This window comes from Chanodichthys erythropterus, chromosome 9 (genome assembly GCF_024489055.1).
Source record: "Chanodichthys erythropterus isolate Z2021 chromosome 9, ASM2448905v1, whole genome shotgun sequence".
Lineage (NCBI taxonomy): Eukaryota > Metazoa > Chordata > Actinopteri > Cypriniformes > Xenocyprididae > Chanodichthys > Chanodichthys erythropterus.
The window spans coordinates 34,330,291-34,354,573 of NC_090229.1; the positions used below are offsets into that span (position 1 = coordinate 34,330,291).

Consider the following 24,283-nt stretch of genomic DNA (forward strand, 5'->3'; position numbering starts at 1 on the left):
TGGTTCCAATACAAATCCATCACTGACACACATCCACTAGAGTGCTGACTATGCAATTTTTTTTTTGGTAAGTGGCTAAATTTACTGGGTACAATGAGGTTACGTTTGTTAACATTAGTAACAGCGTTAGTAGTTAACATGAACTAATAATTAAAAATACTTCTAAAGCATTCATGGTAACACTTTATTACATGTTACATGTATTTACTGAAGTAATAATAGTAAACTATATATAAGTACATGCAACTAACACATTAATTCTAACCCTATAGTAAGTACGTTGTTAATGTTAGTCAGTACCTAAATGCATAATTACACTGTAACAAGGTGTCACAGAGACGAACTCCGTGGTTCCCTCCTCTGGCCAACGGAAGGAGCCGTCACCAGAATACTAACACACATGCAGACACTTGCACTACATTTCCCACAAGCCCGTAACTTGGACTGATTACATCGCCAGCTGTAACCCATAACCCGGACTATAAATGAATGCCAAACACCCCAGTACTCCGCGAAGTCTTGTTTTGCCTAGCTGGACAATACTGAGCATTTATACCCTGTTGCTGACTACTTTTGACTCTGTTTCCCAACCCTCACTGCCTGCCCTTTGATCCTTGCCTGTTTACTGTTCTGTGAGTGATAGCTGCCTGTCCTGGGATCCATTTTTAATAAAGCATGCAAATGGATCCCAGTCTAAGTGATGAATCATTACAGAAGACTTCACCAACTCCAGATCCAGCTGCTTTCTCTCACCTGTGTGCCACCATGTCTGCTCAGGCCAGTCAGCTGGCCACTCACCAGCACCAGCTCAACCGTCTCACGAGCCTCATGGAAGAACTGGTGAAAGTGCTCCAGGGCTTGCAGCTCACCACTCCCGCAGCGTCTCCACCGCCCGTCGCGGCCGCCATTACACACGCGGTAGGAACGCCATCGCCAACTAATCCCCACCTCTCTCTGCCTGAGAAATTCGACGGCAACCCAGCAAAGTGCAAGGGATTCATTCTCCAGTGTTCCCTCTTCATCAATCAGCAGCCTGCCATGTTCAGTTCCGATGCCGGTAAGATCGCTCTAATTTTTTCATTGCTTACGGGGAGAACGCTAGACTGGATTACAGCGGTATGGGGAGATGATGGATCTGCTTTCCCTTCGTATGAGTACTTCTTACAGAGATTCAGGGAGGTGTTTGATCATCCCGGTGATGGCAAGGGGGCCGGCGACCGCCTTTTGGAACTCACTCAAGGACGGAGCACAGCGGCTGAGTATGCTTTGGCTTTCCGTATGCTTGCTGCACAGACCAACTGGGTGAGTGACACGCTCAAAATTTGTTTCAGAAGAGGACTGTCGCAAGAATTACAAACTCAACTCGCCTGCCAAGATGAGGGGGAAAGTCTGGACCAGTTCATTGAACTCGCCATTCATGTCGATAACCTCATTCGTGCTCAAATCAGCAAATCGACGCTTACCGTCTGTCTGAGGAGGAGAGAGGTCGCCGTCTAGCCCATCGTCTGTGTCTGTACTGTGGCAGCTCGGGTCATATGAGGAAAAACTGCCCGGTGCGTTTTCGTCCTGAAACCCCACGTTCGGTGAGTGATTCTAAACCCCACTACTCTTCAGCTATGTGTGTATCTGTGCCCATCAAACTGGTGTTAAATGGCGTCCCTCTGGAGACCTCTGTGTTACTGGATTCCAGGGCTGTGGGAAACCTCATATCCCAAAGCTTTGTTAATCAGCAGAAAATCCCATGAATCAAATGTCTCTCTTCTCTCACAGTGGAAGCCATAGATGGACGTCCTCTGGGCTCAGGAAGCATTAACACCATTACACAACCCTTAACCATGCAGATTGGCATTTTTCACACAGAGCACATTCAATTTCACATCCTGCCTATGTCCATATCCTCTATCATTCTGGGGCTGCCGTGGCTCCGCACTCATAACCCACACATCTGCTGGAGAGAGGGTCAAATCATTCACTGGAACAAGCACTGCCTAAGTGTCTGCCTCAATCACCTCCCTTATGTGTCAGAACCATCCAGGCCACCGAACCCACTGTAATCTCCACAGAACCCACCACGGAAACTTCCTCTGGCCTACAACTCCCTAGCAAATACCAAGACCTGGCAGTAGCCTTCAGCAAGGTACGGGCATCTCAATTACCACCTCACCGTCCTCATGACTGTGCCATAGATCTAATTCCAGGATTTACACCGCCCAAGGGTCGCATCTTCCCGTTATCCCAACCTGAATCTGAGTCTATGAAGAAGTACATCGAAGAGGAACTGGCTAAGGGGTTTATTCGACCATCTACTTCACCTGCATCTGCTGGTTTCTTCTTCGTAGGGAAGAAGAACGGGGGTCTCTGCCCGTGCATCGACTACCGAGGACTAAATGAGATCACAGTTAAGTTCCGTTACCCACTGCCATTGGTTTCTGCTGCACTGGAACAACTCCGTACAGCCAGGTAATTTACCAAGCTTGATCTCTGCAGTGCATAGAACCTTATTCGCATAAGGGAGGGCGACGAGTGGAAAACTGCATTCTCAGCGGCTACTGGGCACTACGAATATCTTGTTATGCCCTTAAGGCAAGTCAATAGTCAGTCTGTATTTCAAGCCTTTATCAACGACATATTCAGAGACATGTTAAACAAATTTGTAATTGTATACATTGATGACATTCTGATTTACTCAGACAATATGGAGGAACATATCACCCAGGTCAGACAGGTTCTTCAGAGGTTTATCCAATATCAACTCTACGCCAAGGCAGAGAAATGTGAGTTCCACAAAACATCCACAGCTTTCCTAGGCTACGTCATCAGCCCAGATGGCGTTGCCATGGACAAGAAGAAGGTAACCTCCATCCTGAACTGGCCACATCCCAATACACTCAAAGAGCTACAACGATTTCTGGGGTTCACCAATTTCTACCGCCGGTTCATTCGAAACTTCAGTACCATCGCCTGCCCGCTTACCAGCATGGTGAAGAAGGGGCAGAATCGACTCAAGTGGTCGCCACCTGCTATTAAGGCCTTCCAGGACCTCAAAGAACGCTTCACCTCGGTTCCCATTCTCCACCATCCAGGCCCCTCTCTCCCGTTCGTCGTCGAAGTGGACGCATCCAACACTGGTCTCGGGGTTATACTCTCTCAAAGGCAAGGTAATCCATCTAAACTCTACCCTTGTGCATTTCATTCCAGGAAACTCACATCTGCACAGCGCAACTACGATGTCAGGGATCGAGAACTACTGGCCATGAAAACCGCCTTCGAGGAGTGGCGCCACTGGCTGGAGGGAGCTACACATCCTTTCATTGTCCTGACCAACCACAAGAACCTGGAGTACCTATGAACTGCCAAAAGACTCCGATTTCACTTCACTGTCACCTACCGACCTGGATCCAAGAACGTCAAAGCAGATGCCCTGTCAAGACAGTTTGAAGGTGAGAACCAAACTCAAAGCCATGATTCGTAATACCTGCCTCTCTTGTTGTTGCACCGATACAGTGGGATATCATGACGGAACTGGAACAGGCAAACGCTGGGAACGAGACACCTCCTGATGGTCCCCCGGAAAGAACCTTTGTGCCCATGGACTTCTGCAACCGTGTTCTGGAGATGGTACACAATTCTCCCTCTTCTGGTCATCCTGGTATTACAGCAACCACTCAACTTCTTCAGAATCGATTCTGGTGGCCATCTCTGCCCAAAGATACTATTCACTTTGTCAATGAATGTCAAGTCTGCCAAAGAAATAAACCCTCACATCAACTCTCTGCTGGCTTGCTACAACCTGTACCACTTCCACAACGCCCCTGGTCCCACATTGCCGTGGACTTCGTCACTGACCTGCCTATCTCGAATGGATACTCCACCATACTCACCATGGTGGACCAGTTTTCCAAGGAGTGCCGCCTCATTCCCCTCGCCAAACTACCCACAGCCATGCAAACCGCTGAACAACTATGCAACTGGGTCTTTCGTATATATGGTCTACCAGAAGACATTGTGTCTGACCGGGGTCCCCAGTTCACCTCTCGCCTCTGGGCAGCATTCTGTCAAGCGCTCAGCATCAATGTCAGCCTCACCTCCGGCTATCATCCACAATCTAACGGTCAAACAGAGCATCTGAACCAAGAACTCACCCGCTTTCTTCGAATATACTGCAATCAAAACCAAAACGACTGGTCCAGATACCTGCTGTGGGCCGAATACGCCTAGAATTCCCTGTGCAAACCTGCCACCGGAGTTACTCCATTCCAGTGCATTCTTGGATTCCAACCTCCATTATTCCCATGGTCTGGGGACCAGCGTTCCCGCAGTCAACGACTGGATGACCCGTAGTGAGGCGACCTGTGATAGAGCACACACCCACCTTCAACACGCTGTCCGCAAACAGAAGGATCAAGCAGACCGTCGCCGCCATCCAACTCCCCCGTACCAGCCGGGTCAATGGGTCTGGCTATCCACACGGGATCTATGTGAAGCTCACCTGCCGCAAATTAAGCCCAAGGTACGTTGGCCCATACCAAATCTGTCACAGAGACGAACTCCATGGTTCCCTCCTCTAGCCATTGGAGGGAGCCGTCACCAGAATACTAACACACACGCAGACACTTGCACTACATTTTCCACAAGCCCGTACCTTGGACTGATTACATAGCCAGCTGTAACCCATAACCCGGACTATAAAAGACTGCCAAACACCCCAGTACTCCGCAAAGTCTTGTTTTGCCTAGGTGGACATTACTGAGCATTTATACCCTGTTTGATTCCCTGTTGCTGACTACGTTTGTTTCTCGACCCTCGCTGCCTGCCCTTTGATCCTTGCCTGTCTCCTGTTCTGTGATTGATATCTGCCTGTCCTGTTTCTTTGCCTGTCTTCTGACCATGATACTGCCTGCCTCTGTCATTCCTGTTTGCCACTGTCTGACCCAGCCTGTACGACCACTCCGTTTTGATAAAGCATGCAAATGGATCCCAGTCTAAGTGATGAATCATTACACAAGGACACATTAAAATAAAGTTTTCCTGCATTTATTAATCTTAGTTAAAGGGTTGTTTCACCCCAAAATCTTTTTCATGAAATCTGAGAGCTTTGTTTCTATATTGAAAGCTACGCGATTAATACTTTAATGCTATATAAAGAGATTGTAAAACTAATCCATTTGAATTTAGTTGTTTAGTCCACATTTTCTGACTCAAACTTTTTATGATGAACAGATTTAATTTACGCTTTTACTCACATATAAACACTGATAAGTGAACAGAAACAGAAGCTCAACCAAACCTGAATGACGGAAGCTCAAACATGATGCCTAACATGCGAGAATGAATTTCATTGGTTCTCGCACAAGTCAAGCAAACATGCTTTACCACAACTGATGTGTGAGTTGATGAATGTTTATATGTGAATAAAAGCCTAAATTCAATCTGTTCATCATATAAAGTGAGTCTCTTCAGAAAATTTGGACTAAACCACTCCATTCATATGGATTAGTTTTACAATCTCTTTATGAACTTTTCTCTCAGATTTCTTAAAAAAGATCTTCATTTGCATTTAGAAGATAAACAAAAGTCTTATGGTTTAGGAATGACATGAGGGTGAGTAATTAATGACAGAATTTTCATTTTTGGGTGAACTAACCCTTTAATGTTAATTTCAACATTTACTGAAACATTATTAAAATAAAAAATAGTATCTGTTAATATGATCCTTCATGATGCATATTTTTTATTTTTTACTAATGTTCATCAAACAAACATTTTTGTCAGTAATTTTCTTACTAATGTTCATCAAAAAAACATTTTCGTCAGTAATTTTATAAATGTAACAGTGGATATACATACATACATTATTCAGAGGAATCAGTTATTATGCGCATACATGTGTTTAGGTGAGTTGGGTGAAGTGGATGCTTCCTTAAATGAAAGATCACAATAGCTTTCAAAAAAAAAAAAAAAACTGTTTGCAAAGCCCCTTAAAAAGTTAGCTCAGACTCTCTTTACCTCCTGTGCCCCATTATATAAGCAGCATTTTTTTTAAGCTGGCTTCAAATACTGGAATCTTCTGATGGCTTTGCCAGACAACAACATCCCTATCCGGCAGCATAACTGTCTGTGTTTGCTTTACAGCTCACAGCTGTTTGTCCGGTGTAATGTTCTGAATATGCGCCTTTATGATCAATTTAACTAACACTGTGTTACAGATCCCTTGTTTCCCTGGACTCCATTTCCCAGAATCCTCCTGTTCTCCACACCTGCACTCACTTCCCTCGTCAGCTCCTCATCGTCACTCATCACCTGCACCTGGACTCTATTGTCAGCACTCCCCATATATTGCACTCACTCCCTTCACTCCTCGTCCGTTCTCTGTTTTGTTAAGGTGTCTGTCTGTTGTTCATTGCCATTGTTTGAAGTAAAGTCTCTATTATCGTGGAAATCCGTATCTGCCTCATCTCTCTACCAGCCACCCGTAACAGAAGAACGGACCAAAACCGACCGGATTTTCCACGAAAAAAAAGAATGGAGACTTTCCCCAGCTCCCTGGATCCAGCTCCTCCATCGCCTCTCACCCTAACAGCCAGCGAACGCATTATCGGGCTCCTGCAGGTAGGACGTTCGCTGGAGAGGTATGTGGAGGAGTTCGTTGAGCTTGCTTACTTGTCTAACTGGCCCGACGCTCAGTTGATCTCCCTGTTTTTGGATGGATTGGATGACGACACTATCCGTTTTGATGAACCTGTTTTTTGTTTCTCCTTAAGCGAAACTATCAATTTAATTTTGTGGTTGAATGGCTCCAAATTCTTAGTGAAAGAGGTTCAGGATCAGTGTTGTCGTCCGGTCCATCCAGAAACACGGATGGACGGGCCAGTCAGTCAACCTCCGGCTTCCTCCGCATACCGCTCCAGCGAACTCCCTGCCTGCCCCAGGCTGGACCCATATTCCGCTACTGGGCCCAGTAAGCGGAGGAGGAGGAAGAAAGCGGCCCCAATGTCTCCAGAGCCCGCTCCAGTATCTCCAGAGCCCGCTCCAGTATCTCCAAAGCCCGCTCCAGTATCTCCAGAGCCCGCTCCAGTATCTCCAGAGCCCGCTCCAGTATCTCCAGAGCCCGCTCCAGTATCTCCAGAGCCCGCTCGAGTATCTCCAGAGCCCGCTCCAGTATCTCAGAGCCCGCTCCAGTATCTCCAGAGCCGACTCCAGTATCTCCAGAGCCAGCTCCAGTATCTCCAGAGCCAGCTCCAGTCCCCACAGAGCCAGCTCCAGTGCCTGTGGGGATTTTAATTGTATTTGAGGGGATGAAATGGCCCTCAACCCCAGTCTCCGCCGAGCCAAGTTCTCCAGTCTCCTCCGAGCCAAGTTCTCCAGTCTCCTCCGAGCCAAGTTCTCCAGTCTCCTCCGAGCCAAGTTCTCCAGTCTCCTCCGAGCCAAGTTCTCCAGTCTCCGCCGCCGAGCAAAGTTCTCCAGTCTCCGCCGCCGAGCAAAGTTCTCCAGTCTCCGCCGCCGAGCAAAGTTCTCCAGTCTCCGCCTCCGAGCCAAGTTCTCCAGTCTCCGCCGCCGAGCCAAGTTCTCCAGTCTCCGCCGCCCGAGCAATGTTCTCCTGTCTCCGCCTCCGAGCAAAGTTCTCCAGTCTCCGCCTCCGAGCAAAGTTCTCCAGTCTCCGCCTCCGAGCCAAGTTCTCCAGTCTCCGCCGAGCCCAGTTCTCCACTCTCCCCCTCCGAGCCAAGTTCTCCAGTCTCCGCCGCCGAGCAAAGTTCTCCAGTCTCCGCCGCCGAGCAAAGTTCTCCAGTCTCCGCCGCCGAGCAAAGTTCTCCAGTCTCCGCCGCCGAGCAAAGTTCTCCAGTCTCCGCCGCCGAGCAAAGTTCTCCAGTCTCCGCCGCCGAGCAAAGTTCTCCAGTCGCCGCCGCCGCCGAGCAAAAGTTCTCCAGTCTCCGCCGCCGAGCAAAGTTCTCCAGTCTCCGCCGCCGAGCAAAGTTCTCCAGTCTCCGCCGCCGAGCAAAGTTCTCCAGTCTCCGCCGCCGAGCAAAGTTCTCCAGTCTCCGACGCCTACGAGCCCTCAGCTCCAGCCGCCGCCGCCAAGCCCTCAGCTCCAGCCGCCGCCGCCGAGCCAACGGCTCCTATGAACTGTGTTTTTGAACCCTCCAGCCCAAAGACTGTTTTCCCTCCCTGCCTCCCTCTCCCGCCGCCTCCAAGTCATGTCTATACTGCACCTCCACCACAAGCCCCCTCGCCCAGATCTCCACCTCGGACCTCTGGGCGATTACCTTCACCCCGGCTCCAACCTCCCTCTGCTCCACCGTTGCCCATCAGTCCTCCAGCTTCACCAGTCTCCATCCTGCCTCCACTCACACCTTGGTCATTCATCAGCCTGCCCTCCCCTCTGGACTTCACTCCTCCGTCTCCGCTCCGTCACTCCGTCCCTCGGATTCAGTTGGCCTCCTCACTCCCCCCGGTGTTCGTTTTGTTGGCTGTCCTTCTGCTTTCACTGCGGCCTTCTGGAGCCCCGGCTGCGCTTCGGTCGGCGGAGCCTTCGGTTCCGCCATCACCCGCCAGTCCTTCAGCGACGCCTGGGCTCAACGCCTCGAAGGCTTCGGCTCCTGACCCGCCATGGCTGCCCGCTGCGCCTGACCCGCCATGGCTGCCCGCTGCACCTGACCCGCCATGTATGCCCGCTGCATGTCTGCCCGCTGCACCTGACCCGCCATGGCTGCCCGCTGCACCTGACCCGCCATGGCTGCCTTCGGCTCCTGACCCGCCATGGCTGCCTTCAACCCCTGACCCGCCATGGCTGCCCACGGCTCCTGACCCGCCATGGCTGCCTTCAACCCCTGACCCGCCATGGCTGCCCACGGCTCCTGACCCGCCATGGTTTTTGGACCTGCCCTGGAGACCTCCACTCCAGTTTACTCCTTCCCCTGCTCCGGTTTGAGGTCTCCAGGGCGCCCGCCCCCCTCCCGGTTGTTACTTCTACGGCGCGAGGACGCGCCTACCGGGAGGGGGAGGTACTGTTACAGATCCCTTGTTTCCCTGGACTCCATTTCCCAGAATCCTCCTGTTCTCCACACCTGCACTCACTTCCCTCGTCAGCTCCTCATCGTCACTCATCACCTGCACCTGGACTCTATTGTCAGCACTCCCCATATATTGCACTCACTCCCTTCACTCCTCGTCCGTTCTCTGTTTTGTTAAGGTGTCTGTCTGTTGTTCATTGCCATTGTTTGAAGTAAAGTCTCTATTATCGTGGAAATCCGTATCTGCCTCATCTCTCTACCAGCCACCCGTAACACACTGCACCAAAAAGCACAAACCTATAATTTATCAAAAATAACTGCAAATCTAACAACATGTAACATTTAAAGGTGCCCAAGAATGCTTTTTCACAAGATGTAATATAAGTCTAAGGTGTCTCCTGAATGTGTCTGTGAAGTTTCAGCTCAAAATACCCCATACATTTTTTTTAATTAATTGTTTTAACTGCCTATTTTGGGGCATCATTAACTATACACTGATTCTGGCAGCGCCACCCCTTTAAATCGCATGCTCCCTGTCACACGAGCTCTCGACTACAGTACAGTGCATTTACAAAGTTCACACAGCTAATATAACCCTCAAATGGATCTTTACAAGATGTTCATCATGCATGCTGTATGCATGCTTCGAATTATGTGAGTAAAGTATTTATTTTGATGTTTACATTTGATTCTGCATGAGTTTGAGGCTATTCTCTGTGGCTAATGGCTAATTCTACACTGTTGGAGAGATTTATAAAGAATGAAGTTGTGTTTATGAATTATACAGACTGCAAGTGTTTTAAAATTAAAATAGCGACGGCTCTCTTGTCTCCGTGAATACAGTAAGAAACGATGGTAACTTTAACCACATTTAACAGTACATTAGCAACATGCTAATGAAACATTTAGAAAGACAATTTACAAATATCACTAAAAATATCATGCTATCATGGATCATGTCAGTTATTGTTTCTCCATCTGCCATTTTTCGCTGTTGTTCTTGCTGGCTTACCTTGTCTGTGCACAGATCCAGACGTTAATACTGCTTTTCCTTGTCTAATGCCTTGAACATGGGCTGGCATATATGCAAATATTGGGTTCATACATATTAATGATCCCGACTGTTACGTAACAGTCGGTGTTATGTTGAGATCAGCGTGTTTTCCGGAAGTCTTTTAAACAAATGAGATTTATATAAGAAGGAGGAAGCAATGGGGTTTGAAACTCAATGTATGTCTTTTCCATGTACTGAACTCTTGTTATTTAACTATGCCAATATAAATTCAATTTTTGATTCTAGGGCACCTTTAAGAGATTTGAGCTACATTTTTTGGACATCATTCCATGGGAACACCATGTGTTTTAGACAGTAATATTGTGTTTTTTGGAGATATGTACCAATAGTAACACCAAGGTCTTCTTTGAAGGTATGCCATATACTTTCATATTCAAATAGAATATTCTAAATAATATGGTAATCATACAGTACTATGGTATAGATCAAAACAGTGCTCCTCATGGAATTTTGTGAGACTATGGGGGTTGGACCTTGGTCCTACTATTTTGTTTATTTTAAAGTTAAATACATCAGTCTGGTACACTTTGAGAGTTGAAAACTAAGAGTTCCAACTTGTTTTCAGTGTCCAAATTGAACAGAGTAAGGCCCTGTCCCAAATGGCACCCTAAACACTTGCCGTCTTCCTACGAGTCTGCACTTTCGTGATGTCGACTCACACCACTTTGACTGTTGGGAAGAAGTCTGTCCCAAATTGGCACCCTAAACACTTGCATATGAAGTGTGCCAATTTGGACAGGGCCTAAAAAGTCTTTGCATTGACTTGTACCTGGACTTTAAAGGTGCAGTATGTAATATTGACAGCTAGTGGTTGAAATGGGTACTGCAGTCCAAATTCAAAATATTGGAGAGAGTTGTCTCCCCCACCCACTCCTCCTCAGACTCGACACTCACGTTAGTTGCCAGATTGAGGACATGCAACAGGAACGAGCGCAATGGACAATGGAGGGCAACAAGCCTTACACTGTAAGTTGATGACATAATTTATCCGCAATTTAATATATCTCTGGATATAGAGCTTTTAAGATGGATGCCGAGGCTTTTTAGGTCAGGTAGTATCTGCGATCTCTGACCAAGTTTCTTTGCTGGCTTTCATGGCTGCACTATGCTTTGTTTTCTGCCAACAGGCAACCCGGGGTGTCGAAATATTATTGGGTAAACTAGCAGTGGGTAGGATCACACAGACCAAAACAAAAACAGACATTCTGACATGGAACGCACATTTAAAAGTAGAATAACTGGCTGTAGTATTGTTTTTCAGAGAAACGAGTATGTGAACTTAGCATGTTTCCTAAATCTCTGCAAACATATTATGGTATTTTTGTGCTTCAGTACAGTAAAAAAAATAAAATAAAAAAAATACATACAGCACATTTAAATGTGGACTCAAACCCCTTTTGAGTCGTGATATAGTTCTCATAGATCTCAATCTTCATTGCATTCACAATATGTTACTACTTATAATTATTATTAAAATAAAATGTATAATATATTGTAATACAACTGCACTGTAAAATACATGTAAATTAAAAAATGAATATTTCATAATATTTTACACTACAGTAGGAAAATTACAATATTTTGGTCTTAATTTCTACACTTGCAAGAGTTGCTTCTTTAAGCTTTTATTTTGGCTGAAAAATGCAGTTTCTGTGTAAACAGGTTTACAAACCCATTTCAATAATGTTATTTTTGAGAAGTGTAAACATATTTTCAGTTCAATATGAAATTGCGGTGGGACAGATTAGACCAGGAGTTTCCAAACTCAGTCCTGGAGGGCCACTGTCCTGCAGAGTTTAGCTCCAACTTCACTCAACACACCTGCCTGGGAGTTTCTAGTATGGTTCTGGCTTTTTCAGGTGTGTTTAATTGCGGCTAAAGCTGAACTTTGCAGGACAGTAGCCTTCTAGGACCAGGATTGGACACCCCTGGATTAGACTGTAACAGGCTGCCAAAGTCTAGGTAATTAATGGGAAATACTGCAAACTATAGTGTTATTGTCATTCCATAACATCACCTGTGAATGGTGCACTGTGAACCAGCCTGTGAACACTCAGTCATCCAAATCATCACTGAATATCTTTTACTGTTTAGTTTTGGAGCATTTGGATGTGTTTTTCCATTAGATATCGGCATGTGTCCAAGTAGCTTCATCCATTGTGGTGAAATGGTGATGGTTTAACCTCATACTGTGATGTCATCATACTTTATAATCTCTGAGGGTGTCGCCTCCCTGATGGTGTTAATCACTGTACTATGTTTGGCTGTCCTCTTGTAAAGCAATTGTATAATTGTCCTGATATACAAGTCTAGACTCTATTGTTTCTGCCCTGTTTCTCTGTTGGATCTTTTAGGCCCAGGTCTCTTTTAAGCTTCTTTCTTGACATCTGATTGCTTTGCTGAGTAGTCAGTTGTGTTGAGTATCACTGTGCATGTCCTTTTAATAAAAATCATTCTATGCAAGCACAAATTCTTGACATCATTTAGCAAATATCTGATCAACTCCATTTAACCTGCAGATACATGGAGCAGGATAGCACAAGACAGTGAGGAAGTGATTTGTTGGTGATTTTGTGAAACATCTCTTTAAGAGAATTAAGTCCAAATTTGAAGCCAAATGTGACTCACAGTGGGGATGACATTTAGAGCTACTAAACAAGCTCCTCAGAGAAAACGAGGGTGTGGGTGCTGAGTTTTGCACTGTGCTTCACATTTATAAATGACAACACCCTCTGCACATGGTGTTAAGTCCAAAAGGTCTGTTGACATTGGACCTCATCTTTTTACTTGGTAATATAAAGCTGCACATTTTTCATAGCAGAGAAAATGTCAGCCTGCTTTACCAGCTCTCAGCACAGGCTTGTAGGAGCCATCAAGTTATTGTTAGTGCACTGTACAATGTGATGTATCTTCAATCTAGATTTGATGCACTTGGTTTTCCTAACTTTGTTAAGAAATTGTGACTGATGGTTGCATATGCAAAAGTTGCTGCCAAGGTTGCTAGGCTGTTGCAATGTGATTGTTAAGGTGTTCTGAGTGTTTTTTGTGTACCATGTAGATGCTAGACTGTTCTACACTATTATTCAAAAGTTTGGGGTCTGTGAAAAAAGCTGAATTTTTAGCATCATTACTCCTGTCTTCAGTGCCACATCCTTCATAAATCATTCTAACATGCTGATTTGATACTCAAGAAACAATTCTTATATTATTATTAGTTTTTAATTAGATCCTTCATTGTCATTATACAAACACACAACAAAATTATGACTTGCCAACATATACAGTTAAAATAATAGCTAAAAGTGCATATTACAAACAAAGGCCATATTGCACATAAATGAAATAAAGTGCTCATAATGTTATTGCAAAAAAATGGTTCTTGCATGTCAAGGATGTATTGTAGTTGAATGGTGTGCTTTCAGTTCAGAGTTCAGTATGGTGACAGCTTTAAAATAGAAACTGTTCATGAATCTTATGGTGCGTGTTTTGATAGACCTGTAGCATTTCCCAGATTACAACAGTTTAAACAGGTGATGGGCAGGGTGATATGAGTCCTTCTGAATGTTGTGTGTTTCCTTTCAAATGGGAACTCGCACTGTGGCCTAGGAAGCTAAAGTGGAATGCCAAAACACAACAATGGCATTGGCTGGAGACAGCCCATAAAGTCACTACCAGTGCAACCAGAGTATAAATAGGGTGCCTGTAGTGCACGTTATCCTCTTTCTTATCTTCAGGGGCTGTTTGTTTGTTGTGACGTGTTGAAGGCGGTATGGCAACTAAATCTTTCAAGAAGTGTGTTCATCAAAAACTCCACTCTTGTTTGTCCCTTTTCTCGAGGGAATTGGGACAATCCTTTGTTCCCCATGGATCAGGAACTGCTTCAGCTGAGGCGAAGAGGAAACTGAGATCAAGGGGCTTTCAGATGGAGCTAGCTGAGGAATTCAAGAGAGGTATGGCTATTTCTCATTCGATAGCTGACGAGGACGAGCTGCTGGACGAACATTTGTTATCGCTCACATCCTCCGATCCAGCAGCAAGTGCTCTCCCGGTTTCAAGGAAAAAAGAGCAGGATGTGTTGAGAATGATGTTGTTTCTGAATTCTCACAACCTGCCTGCCCTGCAGACATCACAGACATTAAGGCATCACAAACAGATTAGATCTGATGTGGTGGCACAAGAGATGTGATCTGCTGAAAGACCTGGACCAGGGCCAATTGATGGCGGCAATGGTAGCCATGGAGGGGAATCTCTGGGTGAACCTGGTTGCACCAGGTTGTGTGGTTCTCTTCGAGCCTCCTTGGTGCAACCACCCTTTCGGGGATCTTTGCGAGGTTTCCTCTCAAAGTCATCATGCTGAAACCTCCGCTTCTCAGAGCCCTGCATTAGATACCTGTCTGAGTTGTGTGGCTCTCTTTGAGCCTCCTTGGTGAGGTGGTCTTTTAGCGTAGAGCGTAGTTAGGTTTCCCCTTGCTATAGAGGGTCATTATGATCTCTGTGAGATCAGCAGACTGGGTGTTTAGCTCTCTTTTGGAGCCTCCCTGGTTTACTGTTTTCATGGTGGCATTGCTAGGTTTCCTCTCGCTTCAGAAGCCTCCACCCCAAAGCTCCTCTTGGGTAGCAGTATTGAGTGTTAGGCTTCTTTGAGCATCCTTGGAAAGCAGTAATTATTGTAGAATGTAGCTAGGTCTCCTCTTACTTTAGAGAGTCATTTTTATTGAGGCCTCCATTCTTTGAGCTCAGCTAGGGGGCCGTGAGCCTCCCTCATCTAGCCACCCCTAGGGAAGCTTTGTTAGGTTTCCTCTCAATTTAGAGAGTCATCATGCTGAGACCTCCGCTCCCCAAGCTCCACTTTAGATAACTGGTCTAAGTAGTATGGCTCTCTGTGAGACTCCTTAGTGCGGTGGTCTGTTAGCATAGAGCGTAGTTAGGTTTCCCCTCGCTATAGCTCTGCTCTGAGAGCTCTGTGAGGGCAGTAGATTCCTTGGTTAACTGTCCTCAAGGTGGTGTTGTTAGATTTCCTCTCACATTAGAGTCTTCCTGCTGAAGCCTCTGCCCCAAGGGCTCCAAGTGGATGGCAGTATCGAGTGTAAGGCTTCTTTTAGCCTCCTTGGTAGGCAGTCCTTAGTGTAGATTGAGCCAGGCCTCCTTTCGCTTCAGATAGTCTTTCTGCTGAGGCCTCCATTCTTAGAGCCCCCTTGAGTGTTGCTAGGTCTCCCTTCATGAGACCTCCACTCGTTAGGGTTGGTTATTGTTTTAATTTTAGCGATTCCGATTCTGCTTATCGAATCCGGTTCTTTTCGATTCTTGGTTCCGATTCCAATATTTTTTTATGGAGAGAAAAAAAAGAGCAAATACCTTAAGAATAATGTTTTAACCTTTTATTCTTGCCACATTTAGGCTATAAATAACACTTTCAATAAGGAATGACCAGAAGCGATTACAAACCAAAACTATTTAGGTATAACACAAAAAATACAACATAAAATATATAACAGACAGTTGCTATTGGAAGCAGTAACATAAGAGAGATAAAAATGCAAAGTCAGTAATATTGAATACATTAGTACTCCACTAGGTGGCAACAAATGACTGTTTAAATATAAATTTTTCATTGAATTATTCATTCAAGAGTCGTTCAAAACGGTGGATCATCCATTAACTAGAGTATTTATTAATAAAACAGAATTAAATAATTTTTAAAAAGTGATTGAATGAATGATACAAATTAATATAGGCTAATTTAAAATAAACTAGTAAACTGTAGCTGCCCGAATGCATTTAATCATGGTCACTATTTAAAGAAATAAACAAAACTGTTTGTCACTTTATCCAAAATTATGTGGCTCTAATTCAAAGGTGAATATCTTTTCATCTGTGTTTTGTACCTGAGTGTGAGATACTGCTATTGCTAATATTAACTGTATCTGGTGCTTTGTAGCAGGACTCACGGCTGGAAGAGTTAGGGGCCGTTCACATATCACGTCTTTTGCACGCGCAAGTTCGTTATTTCAAATGTAGGCGCGTTATTTCAAATGTTCGCTATTTCAAATGTTCGTTATTTCAAATGTTTCCAGGTGCACTTATGCCGTGGCGAGATGAAAACATCTCAGCTTTTCAGAATGCCGCAAGTGCACCACAGGTCATATGATAAGAACCAACCAATCAGCTTCGGCCTTTCTGTGACAAAATTGAAAGCATCGCCAAACCGCTGATCATAGTTATACAGGGCAGTTTTTTTTTCTCATCTCTATAAATATATCTAGTAGTAAAGCTAATGCAAGGTCTAGAAATCAGTTAATCCTTTGCTGATACTTGCTAATCATCTTGGAGAGCACAGTTCATGGTTGCATAACAATGACAGATGCCATGGGAGCACAAGCGCTTTCGAAAGGAGTGGCGCGGCCACGCTTTCCACACGTTTTTAGACGCGACGTGAATGGCCCCTTAAACACGGTGCATTCCTTCAGATTAATGCAGTGTTGAAGCAAAAGTCAGTGCCTATTGTAATGAACTGCACATGTGCGTGATGAGATAAGGTCTTTGTTGCAGGTACATGATGATAGTTCTTAGTTCTTTGAAATTTGAAACCGGTTCTAAAATGTAACCGGTTCTCAATACAATACCACTTGTAAGGGGTGCGTCCCATGCAGCGACTGTCAGGATGTTTTATCCTTGGCCATATTCCCTTAAAGGTATTTTTACCAGGCCCTGTGCTAAGCTGCCCTTCATAGCCAGGGTTTCTGGCCATAGGGAACAGAGTCTATGATGACCACTGGTGCATACCACTAGGATGGGGAACTTGACTCATTGACTCAACATAATGTAATTTGTCACGGCACTCATTCCTTCAGCATGGCGGAGTGGGCATTTGTTCCCCATTAGCATCCTAGGATGCAGTGCAAGTTCCCATCTGAAAGGGAAAATCTTGGGTTACGAATGTAACCATGGTGCCCTGAGAAGGGGAACTAGACACTGAGTCCCTTTGCCATGCTTCAGGCTTGCCTGCCCACATCTTCAGACAAAAAGCGTATAACGTACAGTACAGGTGCCCTATTCTCTGTTCACACTGCTAGTGATGTCATGGGCTTTTGCCGGCCAATGTCATTGTCATGTTTTGATGCGTGCTTAAGACTCCGGCATGCTGGAGACATTTCCCATTAGGGAACCATGGTTACATTCGTAACCCGAGACATTTTCTGCAGGCAACAGAAGATAACTATGACGTCCAGGGCAGGGAGCTGTTGGTTTGTGATGTTCTGCACAGTCTTTATGATTCTCTGCAGGACCTTTTTTTTTCAACTGCAGAGCTGCCTTCATACCACACCAGCATGTCATGTGTGAGGATACTGTCAATGTAGCAGAGGTAGAATGAGACCATGAATGAGCCATTATGACAGGTTTACCTTTCTGAGCATTCTTAACAAGTACAGCAGCTTTTGTGCCTTCTTGACCAGCACTGTGATGTTTATTGTCCATGAGAGGTCCTCTGTTATGTGTCTGCCCAGAAATTTAAAGCTGGATACTCTCTCCACCATCCCCCCATTGATGTGCAATGGTGTGTGAATATCCTTTCTTTCTGAAATCAGTAATGAGTTCTTTTGTTTTATTGATGTTTAGAGTCAGATTATTCTCTGTGACCACACTGTGAGCCTCTGTACCTCCTCTCTAAAGGCAGACTCATCGCCTCTGGAGATCAACCCCACCACAGTCATGTCATCCGCGAATTTGATAATGGTGTTAGTGTTATAAGATGGTATACAGTTATGAGTATACAAAAAGTAGAGAACAGACTCAGCACACAGCCCTGTGCTGAGTGTCAGCGTAGAAGAATGATGCAGGCCAATCCTCACTGACTGTGACTGGTTTGTTAAGAAGGCCTTAATGCACAGGCAGATCATCTTGGAGAACAACTGCTGGATAAGATAGTGTTAAATGCAGAACTGTAACCCATGAACAGCAGCCGTGCATACATCCCTTGGAGTTCCAGATAGCAAAGTACAGTGTGAAGGACAGTGGAGATGGCATCATCTGTCAACCTGTTGCCCCTGTATGGATACTGCTGGGGGTCCAGGGTGGGTGGCAGAGCAGCCTTGATGTGATGCAGAACCAGCATCTCCAGGCATTTCATGATTATGGGTGTCAGTGCAATAAGCCTATAATCGTTGAGGAATGTTTGCTTTGGCACTGGCACTATTGAAGGACGTCTTTAGGCAGGTTGGAACAATGCACTGCAACAGAGAAAGGTTGAAGATATTTGTAAATACATCAACCAACCCTGCAACACTGTCTCTGAGGATGCACCCTGGGATGCCATCTGGACCAGCTGCTTTCAGTATGCTGATTTTACGAAGAGGGCGTATCGCCTCAGCAGGCTGGATAATGAGTGCCTGGCTGTTGGTGGCGGGAACTGGGTTGATGGTAGTCCCAGTTCTTTCTACCTCGAAGTGGCTGAAGAACTGGTTGAGCTGCTCTGCCACTGAAGCACTGCTGTTGGTCAGGCTGCTGGTGTTATTCTGCCAAGTGATGCGAAGAATCGCCCGTCATGCCCAGCGGGGATGCGGGTTGCCGAAGAGGTTCCCGATTCTCCGCCTATAGGCTGCTTTAGCATCCCTGGTGCCCTTCCTCAGGTTCATCCTGGCTACGCTGTACTGCTGCATGTGCTGCATGTACTGCTGCACCGGACCGAAAAGCAGAATTGTGGGCATCCAGTAGAAGTTTTAGGTTCTTGGTCCTCCACGGCTTGCTGTTAGGAAACATGCAAACCCGTTTTGTGGTGGTTACATAGTCAATGCAGCATTTTATGTAAAATAGCATAGAAGATGTGTGGATGTCAATATTGTTGTCCATAAATACAGTCCAGTCAGTGTAACTGAAGAAGTCCCGCAGCCACTCAGATTACCCATATACATTATTGTATATGGGGTCCTGTCCTTAGATGAGTTCTGTTTCGCAGTGGATTTGACCTGCAGTCAACTTTTTAAATAATCTGTTGCATAAGTAAGAAATATCATACGAGTCCACCCTAAAGAACTTCATATTTCATTTCATGCACATCTTCAATTGGGATATATGATGCATTTCCTCTGTTTATTTGCTTAGTCCAGAAGACCCAGCATGCAACAGGTGGGCTTTTACTCTTGGTCTGTTGTTGTTCTCTATCCAAGCGAGGATAGAAGAATGTTTAAAAGAAGCACCGATTGAAAGCAAATACATGCTATGGACGTGAAGATGATACATTTTTTAGCATAGTTGACCTTGTTTGAGTAAACATTACTAAATGAAAATATGCACACTTAAAAGGATAGTTCATCCAAACATTATCATAATTTACTAAACCCTCATGCTGTTCCAAACCGTATTATTTATTTCTACATATAACACAAAAGGAGTTTTGTTTTTGTCAACAAAATTGGATGGTGAGCACAAGCTCCAAAAACTACAAAAAAGCTCTTTGAAACTGAACTAAACAAAGATCTAGGATGTCTATATCCGTGCTGTGTAAAGCTCTATCAGTGTGAGGCTGGTTTTCATTTCCTATCAAGCTGCAGAATAGTGCTGTATTCATCTTTTTATTTCTGCTTTTCATCACTTCAGTAAAGCCAAGTCATATTGAATTAACTGACAGTTATAATAGTGATTTAGCAGATTGCTCAGTTAAACTGTGAAAAATGAATCAAGATGAGTCCGTTAAGATCCTTTTTTAAGCTTCAGTGTCCTTGAGTGTGTGTTCATCTTTAAAAAGAAATTAAGTGAAATGGATAACACTTCAAACTATTTGCAGATAATTTAATGACATATTAAAACCCATTCATTTCTAAACCCCCCAAATGCCATCCACTTTCCCCACATATTCCCAACAAAAGCATCCTACTTACTCATATTACCAACAACTCATGAAGCAAATATGGAACTGTATATCCATGTATCCACAATTTTTTATTTACATATTTTAGTTACTTTAAAATAAAATAAGAAATTGTTTCTGATAACCTGATAAAGAAACAAAATTTTCCGCAATACAATATACAATGAAGAGTCTTACCTTGTCTCCGGGTTGTGGTCGCATGATGGACACTCGATCATACCCTTTCTTCAGAAGTACCCACAATGCATCCAGTTTTCCCTGCACATTAGCACACACACCAAAGACATGAAAATTAAGATCAAAAAAGCAAGTGTGCTTTTGTTTTGTCTGATTCAGTTATTGACCCTCAGGTGTTGATCATTCACTAAACTCTGTCAAATGGGTTTTATTAACAAAGAGATTTCCTGAACTCAACACCCAACATGTGGCCTCTCTGTCTCAATATCAGATGAGATAGATAAAGCCCAAAGCCATAGTTTAGAATAAATCAATGCTTCGCTATCTGCCCCATGGTTATTAATATGAAACAGCATTGTGATGTCCCTCAGCCTTGACCCAACTTGCTAATAAAGTCAGCTAACTCTCATTGCACAAGAGCTGCTGTCTTTATCCAAAAAAAAAAAAAAAATGTGAGAGAGAAAATTAATGGGTGAAGGAAAGTAAAGAATAAAAGACTGTTCAAGATGATTTAAATGTAAAGTTGGGTCACAAAAATTGCACATACTGGTCACGTTGCCTCTCTCCAAATAAACAAATAACAGACAGACTCATGAGATACAGAGATGAACAAATAAAAAGGGGATAAATGAAAAATACACAGACCAAAAGAATGAAAAACGGGGGGTGGAGAAACTTTGGCAATGCTCTGAGCTCTTGGAAGGCAGGATCTTTGAGAGTGAGCGAACGGAGAGAGGTGAAATGAGGGAAACCTGGTTTTGAGTGTAATAAAGTGCTGACTCCACAGGCCCAGTTTCTTTGAGGTCACCACAGTTTCTGGTCAAATCTCTGAGCTATGATTCATAAACGCTTGATTATAAACATTGACATCTCCAGTCATGATCTTAGACATATTAATTCAGCGGGAGAACTGCATGGTGGGGGACTGCTCATGTATAACTGTCAGCAGAATTAGTCTCACCTATAGTCTTAATGTTATGTTCAATGGAACACAAAGAAAATATTCTTCAAAATATCTTCTTTTGTGTTTTACAGAAGAAATCAATACAATTTATACATGCATACATTCTCTTTCGTACTGTTGCACAACATAGAAAACCATAGAAAGAGACTACAGCACCCCTTGTGGCAAAGCTAAGACTACAATACGTAGATATTATAAATTGCACTCTGACACAGAACACGGCAACGCACAAATTTAACCATGCGTAGCTAGATGCAAGTGCAGTCACATACTTATGTAGAGTATGTCTTGGGTGATATTCAGTACTCAGCAACATGGCCCATCCTAGTGAACAACAGTGTGAGCTACAGTTGAATACAGAGATCAGCAAATCATACCAAAGGTAATTTACATATAGGCCAAGCATGTCCATTGTCCATCAACAACAAGATTTAAGGTCACAATTCACATGAATGCTTGGGGGAAAGTGGTCAACATTTCTTGGATTTTTTTTTCACCTTTTTACTTTCATTAGTTCATTTTGCAGTGAGAAAAAAGAATTTTTTAAGGTACAAATATTCCAGTTAATATGATCTCATAAAAGCAGCATGCATAACAATAATTATAAAATAATTAAACAATTTTATTTGAATAGTTTTAAGCGGAGTTTAGCATGTAACACAGAACAAATGTCCCTTTAAAGCACCTTTAAAACATCAGCCATTTCTTAACGCAAAATGCTTTTGAGTTTTAGTTATCATGTTGTTCTTCTCACCTTTATAGGCGAGTACCATTTACGAGGGCCTGGTGGTTTCCGCATGCCATTATTTAGGATGCGAGCAGGAGGAGCTTCAAACTCTTGTTCAGGCATCTTTACTCTTGCGTTCTTTGCCTTTTCCAGTTTAGCACCCTCCTCGGTCGAACCTTTCTCACCCCAGCGGACCTGAAATTATGGCAATGATCATGTTATCCAGCATGATTTGACAATGATCCAAAGAGCTTTAAAGGAAGCAAGAACATCGGACCTTCTGCACAGAGGAGTTCACATGATCAGTTTTACAATTTTTACTCTGAAATATTTCTTATTTATTTTAAGCCACAACCTTTCTGTTACCATATGTGAAAATGCTTTTCAGGCTTATTTAGAATAGAATAGAATAGAATAGAATAGAATAGAATAGAATAGAATAGAATAGAATAGAATAGAATAGAATAGAATAGAATAGAATAGAATAGAATAGAATAGAAAGCCTTTATTGTCATTATACCATGTACAATGAAATTAGGAAGTGCTTTCCTTGGTGCCTGAAAAAGAATATACAACAAAAACATACATACATTACATACAGCACACATATTAAAAATATAGTACAAAATGTAAACAGTTGAAGTATTTATCAAGAATTTATAAATATTGCACAATGAAGAGATATATATTGCAATAAAACTGTTCATTGTAGAATGAAAATATGCCCTGAACTGCATGTGTGTGTGTGTGTGTGTGTGTGTGTGTATACACACAGATAAGGCATAACATTATGACCACCTTCCTAACATTGTGTTGGTACCCCTTTTGCCGCCAAAACAACCCTGACCCGTCGTGTCATGGACTCTACTAGACCCTGTGGTATCTGCACCAAGATGTTAGCAGCAGATCCTTTAAGTACTGTAAGTTGCGAGGTGGAGCCTCCATGGCCCGGACTTGTTTGTTCCGCACATCCCACAAATGTTTGACTGGATTGAGATCTGGGGAATTTGGAGGCCAAGTCAACACCTCAAACTCGTTGCTGTGCTCCCTAAACCCTTCCTGAACCATTTTTGCTTTGTGGCAGGAGGCATTATTCTGCTGAAAGAGGACACAGCCACCAGGGAATACCGTTTCCATGAAAGGGTGTACATGGTCTGCAACAATGCTTAGGTAGGTGGTACGTGTCAAAGTAACATCCACATGGATGGCAGGACCCAAGGTTTCCCAGCAGAACATTGCCCAAAGCATCACACTGCCTCCGCCGGCTTGCCTTCTTCCCACAGTGCATCCTGGTGCCATGTGTTCCCCAGGTAAGCGATGCACACGCACTCAGCCATCCACGTGATGTAAAAGAAAATGTGATTCATCAGACCAGGCCACCTTCTTCCATTGCTCTGTGGTCCAGTTCTGATGCTCACGTGTCACTGTTGGTGCTTTCTGCGGTGGACAGGGGTCAGCATGGGCACCCTGACTGGTCTGCAGCTATGCAGCTCCATACGCAACAAACTGATGCACTGTGTATTCTGACACCTTTCTATCAGAACCAGCATTAACTTCTTGAGCAATTTGAACTACAGTAGCTTGTCTGTTGGATCAGACCACACAGGCCAGCCTTCGCCCCCTACGTGCATCAATGAGCCTTGGCCGCCCATGACCCTGTCATTGGTTCACCACTGTTCCTTCCTTGGACTACTTTTGATAGATACTGACCACTGCAGACCGGGAACACCCCACAAGAGCTGCAGTTTTGGAGATGCTCTGACCCAGTCGTCATAATGTTATGCCTGATCGCTGTATGTGTTTGTGTATATGTGTGTGTAAATATATATATGTGTATGTGTGTGGAAGAGTGGGATCAGTATATGGGATCATGATGGTTATGGCTCTGGGGAAGAAACTGTCCTTAAATCTCTTTGTCCTCGTTTTGATTGACCTGTAGCACCATCGAGTCAAAGAAATGAAAATCAGGGTGTGAGGGGTCCTTTAGAATGTATATAGCCTTTACTGAGGCATTTACAGGTATAAATGGGAAAAAAATCTGAGATTTTCAAGGTGAAAAATAATGTGTGTATTTTATGTTGTTCACTCAAGTACAGATTTTTGTGTATTTTGTGTATTTTCTGAGATAATTAAACTGCTAGCTTGGCAGTGCTGGTAATTGAGGGAGAAAGAAGGAAGAAGTATTCCAAACAGCAGATGAGCTGTATAATGCACGCACACTTGTTTTCTTCAATTGTAAACTCTGTCTTGCTGTTATTGTAAACTGGTACTTTACCGGCAGCCATGATTTAAAGGAGACCTATTATGCAAAATTTTGGCATTTTGGCAGTTGGCAGTGTGTGTACACAACCACCCTATAATGATAAATATCCAAACACTCCTTTTTTTAAATCCCCATAAATCATAAGCAGTGTTTTAGAACAAGCTGTTTCCAGATCCCTGGCAGTGTGACGTCATATTAGCCACA

General features: G+C 44.0%; 1 protein-coding gene across 1 annotated transcript in view; it reads right to left on the reverse strand.

The window, feature by feature from the left end:
* The window catches only part of antxr1a (ANTXR cell adhesion molecule 1a), an 82,047-nt gene that overhangs the window by 11,661 nt on the left and 46,103 nt on the right, over positions 1-24,283 (reverse strand). The window contains exons 16-17 of the mRNA XM_067394053.1: positions 21,844-22,011; positions 20,126-20,206 (exon numbers count right to left, since the gene is read on the reverse strand). Coding sequence (XP_067250154.1) covers positions 20,126-20,206; positions 21,844-22,011 — 249 coding nt within the window. The remainder of the gene's footprint in view (positions 1-20,125; positions 20,207-21,843; positions 22,012-24,283) is intronic.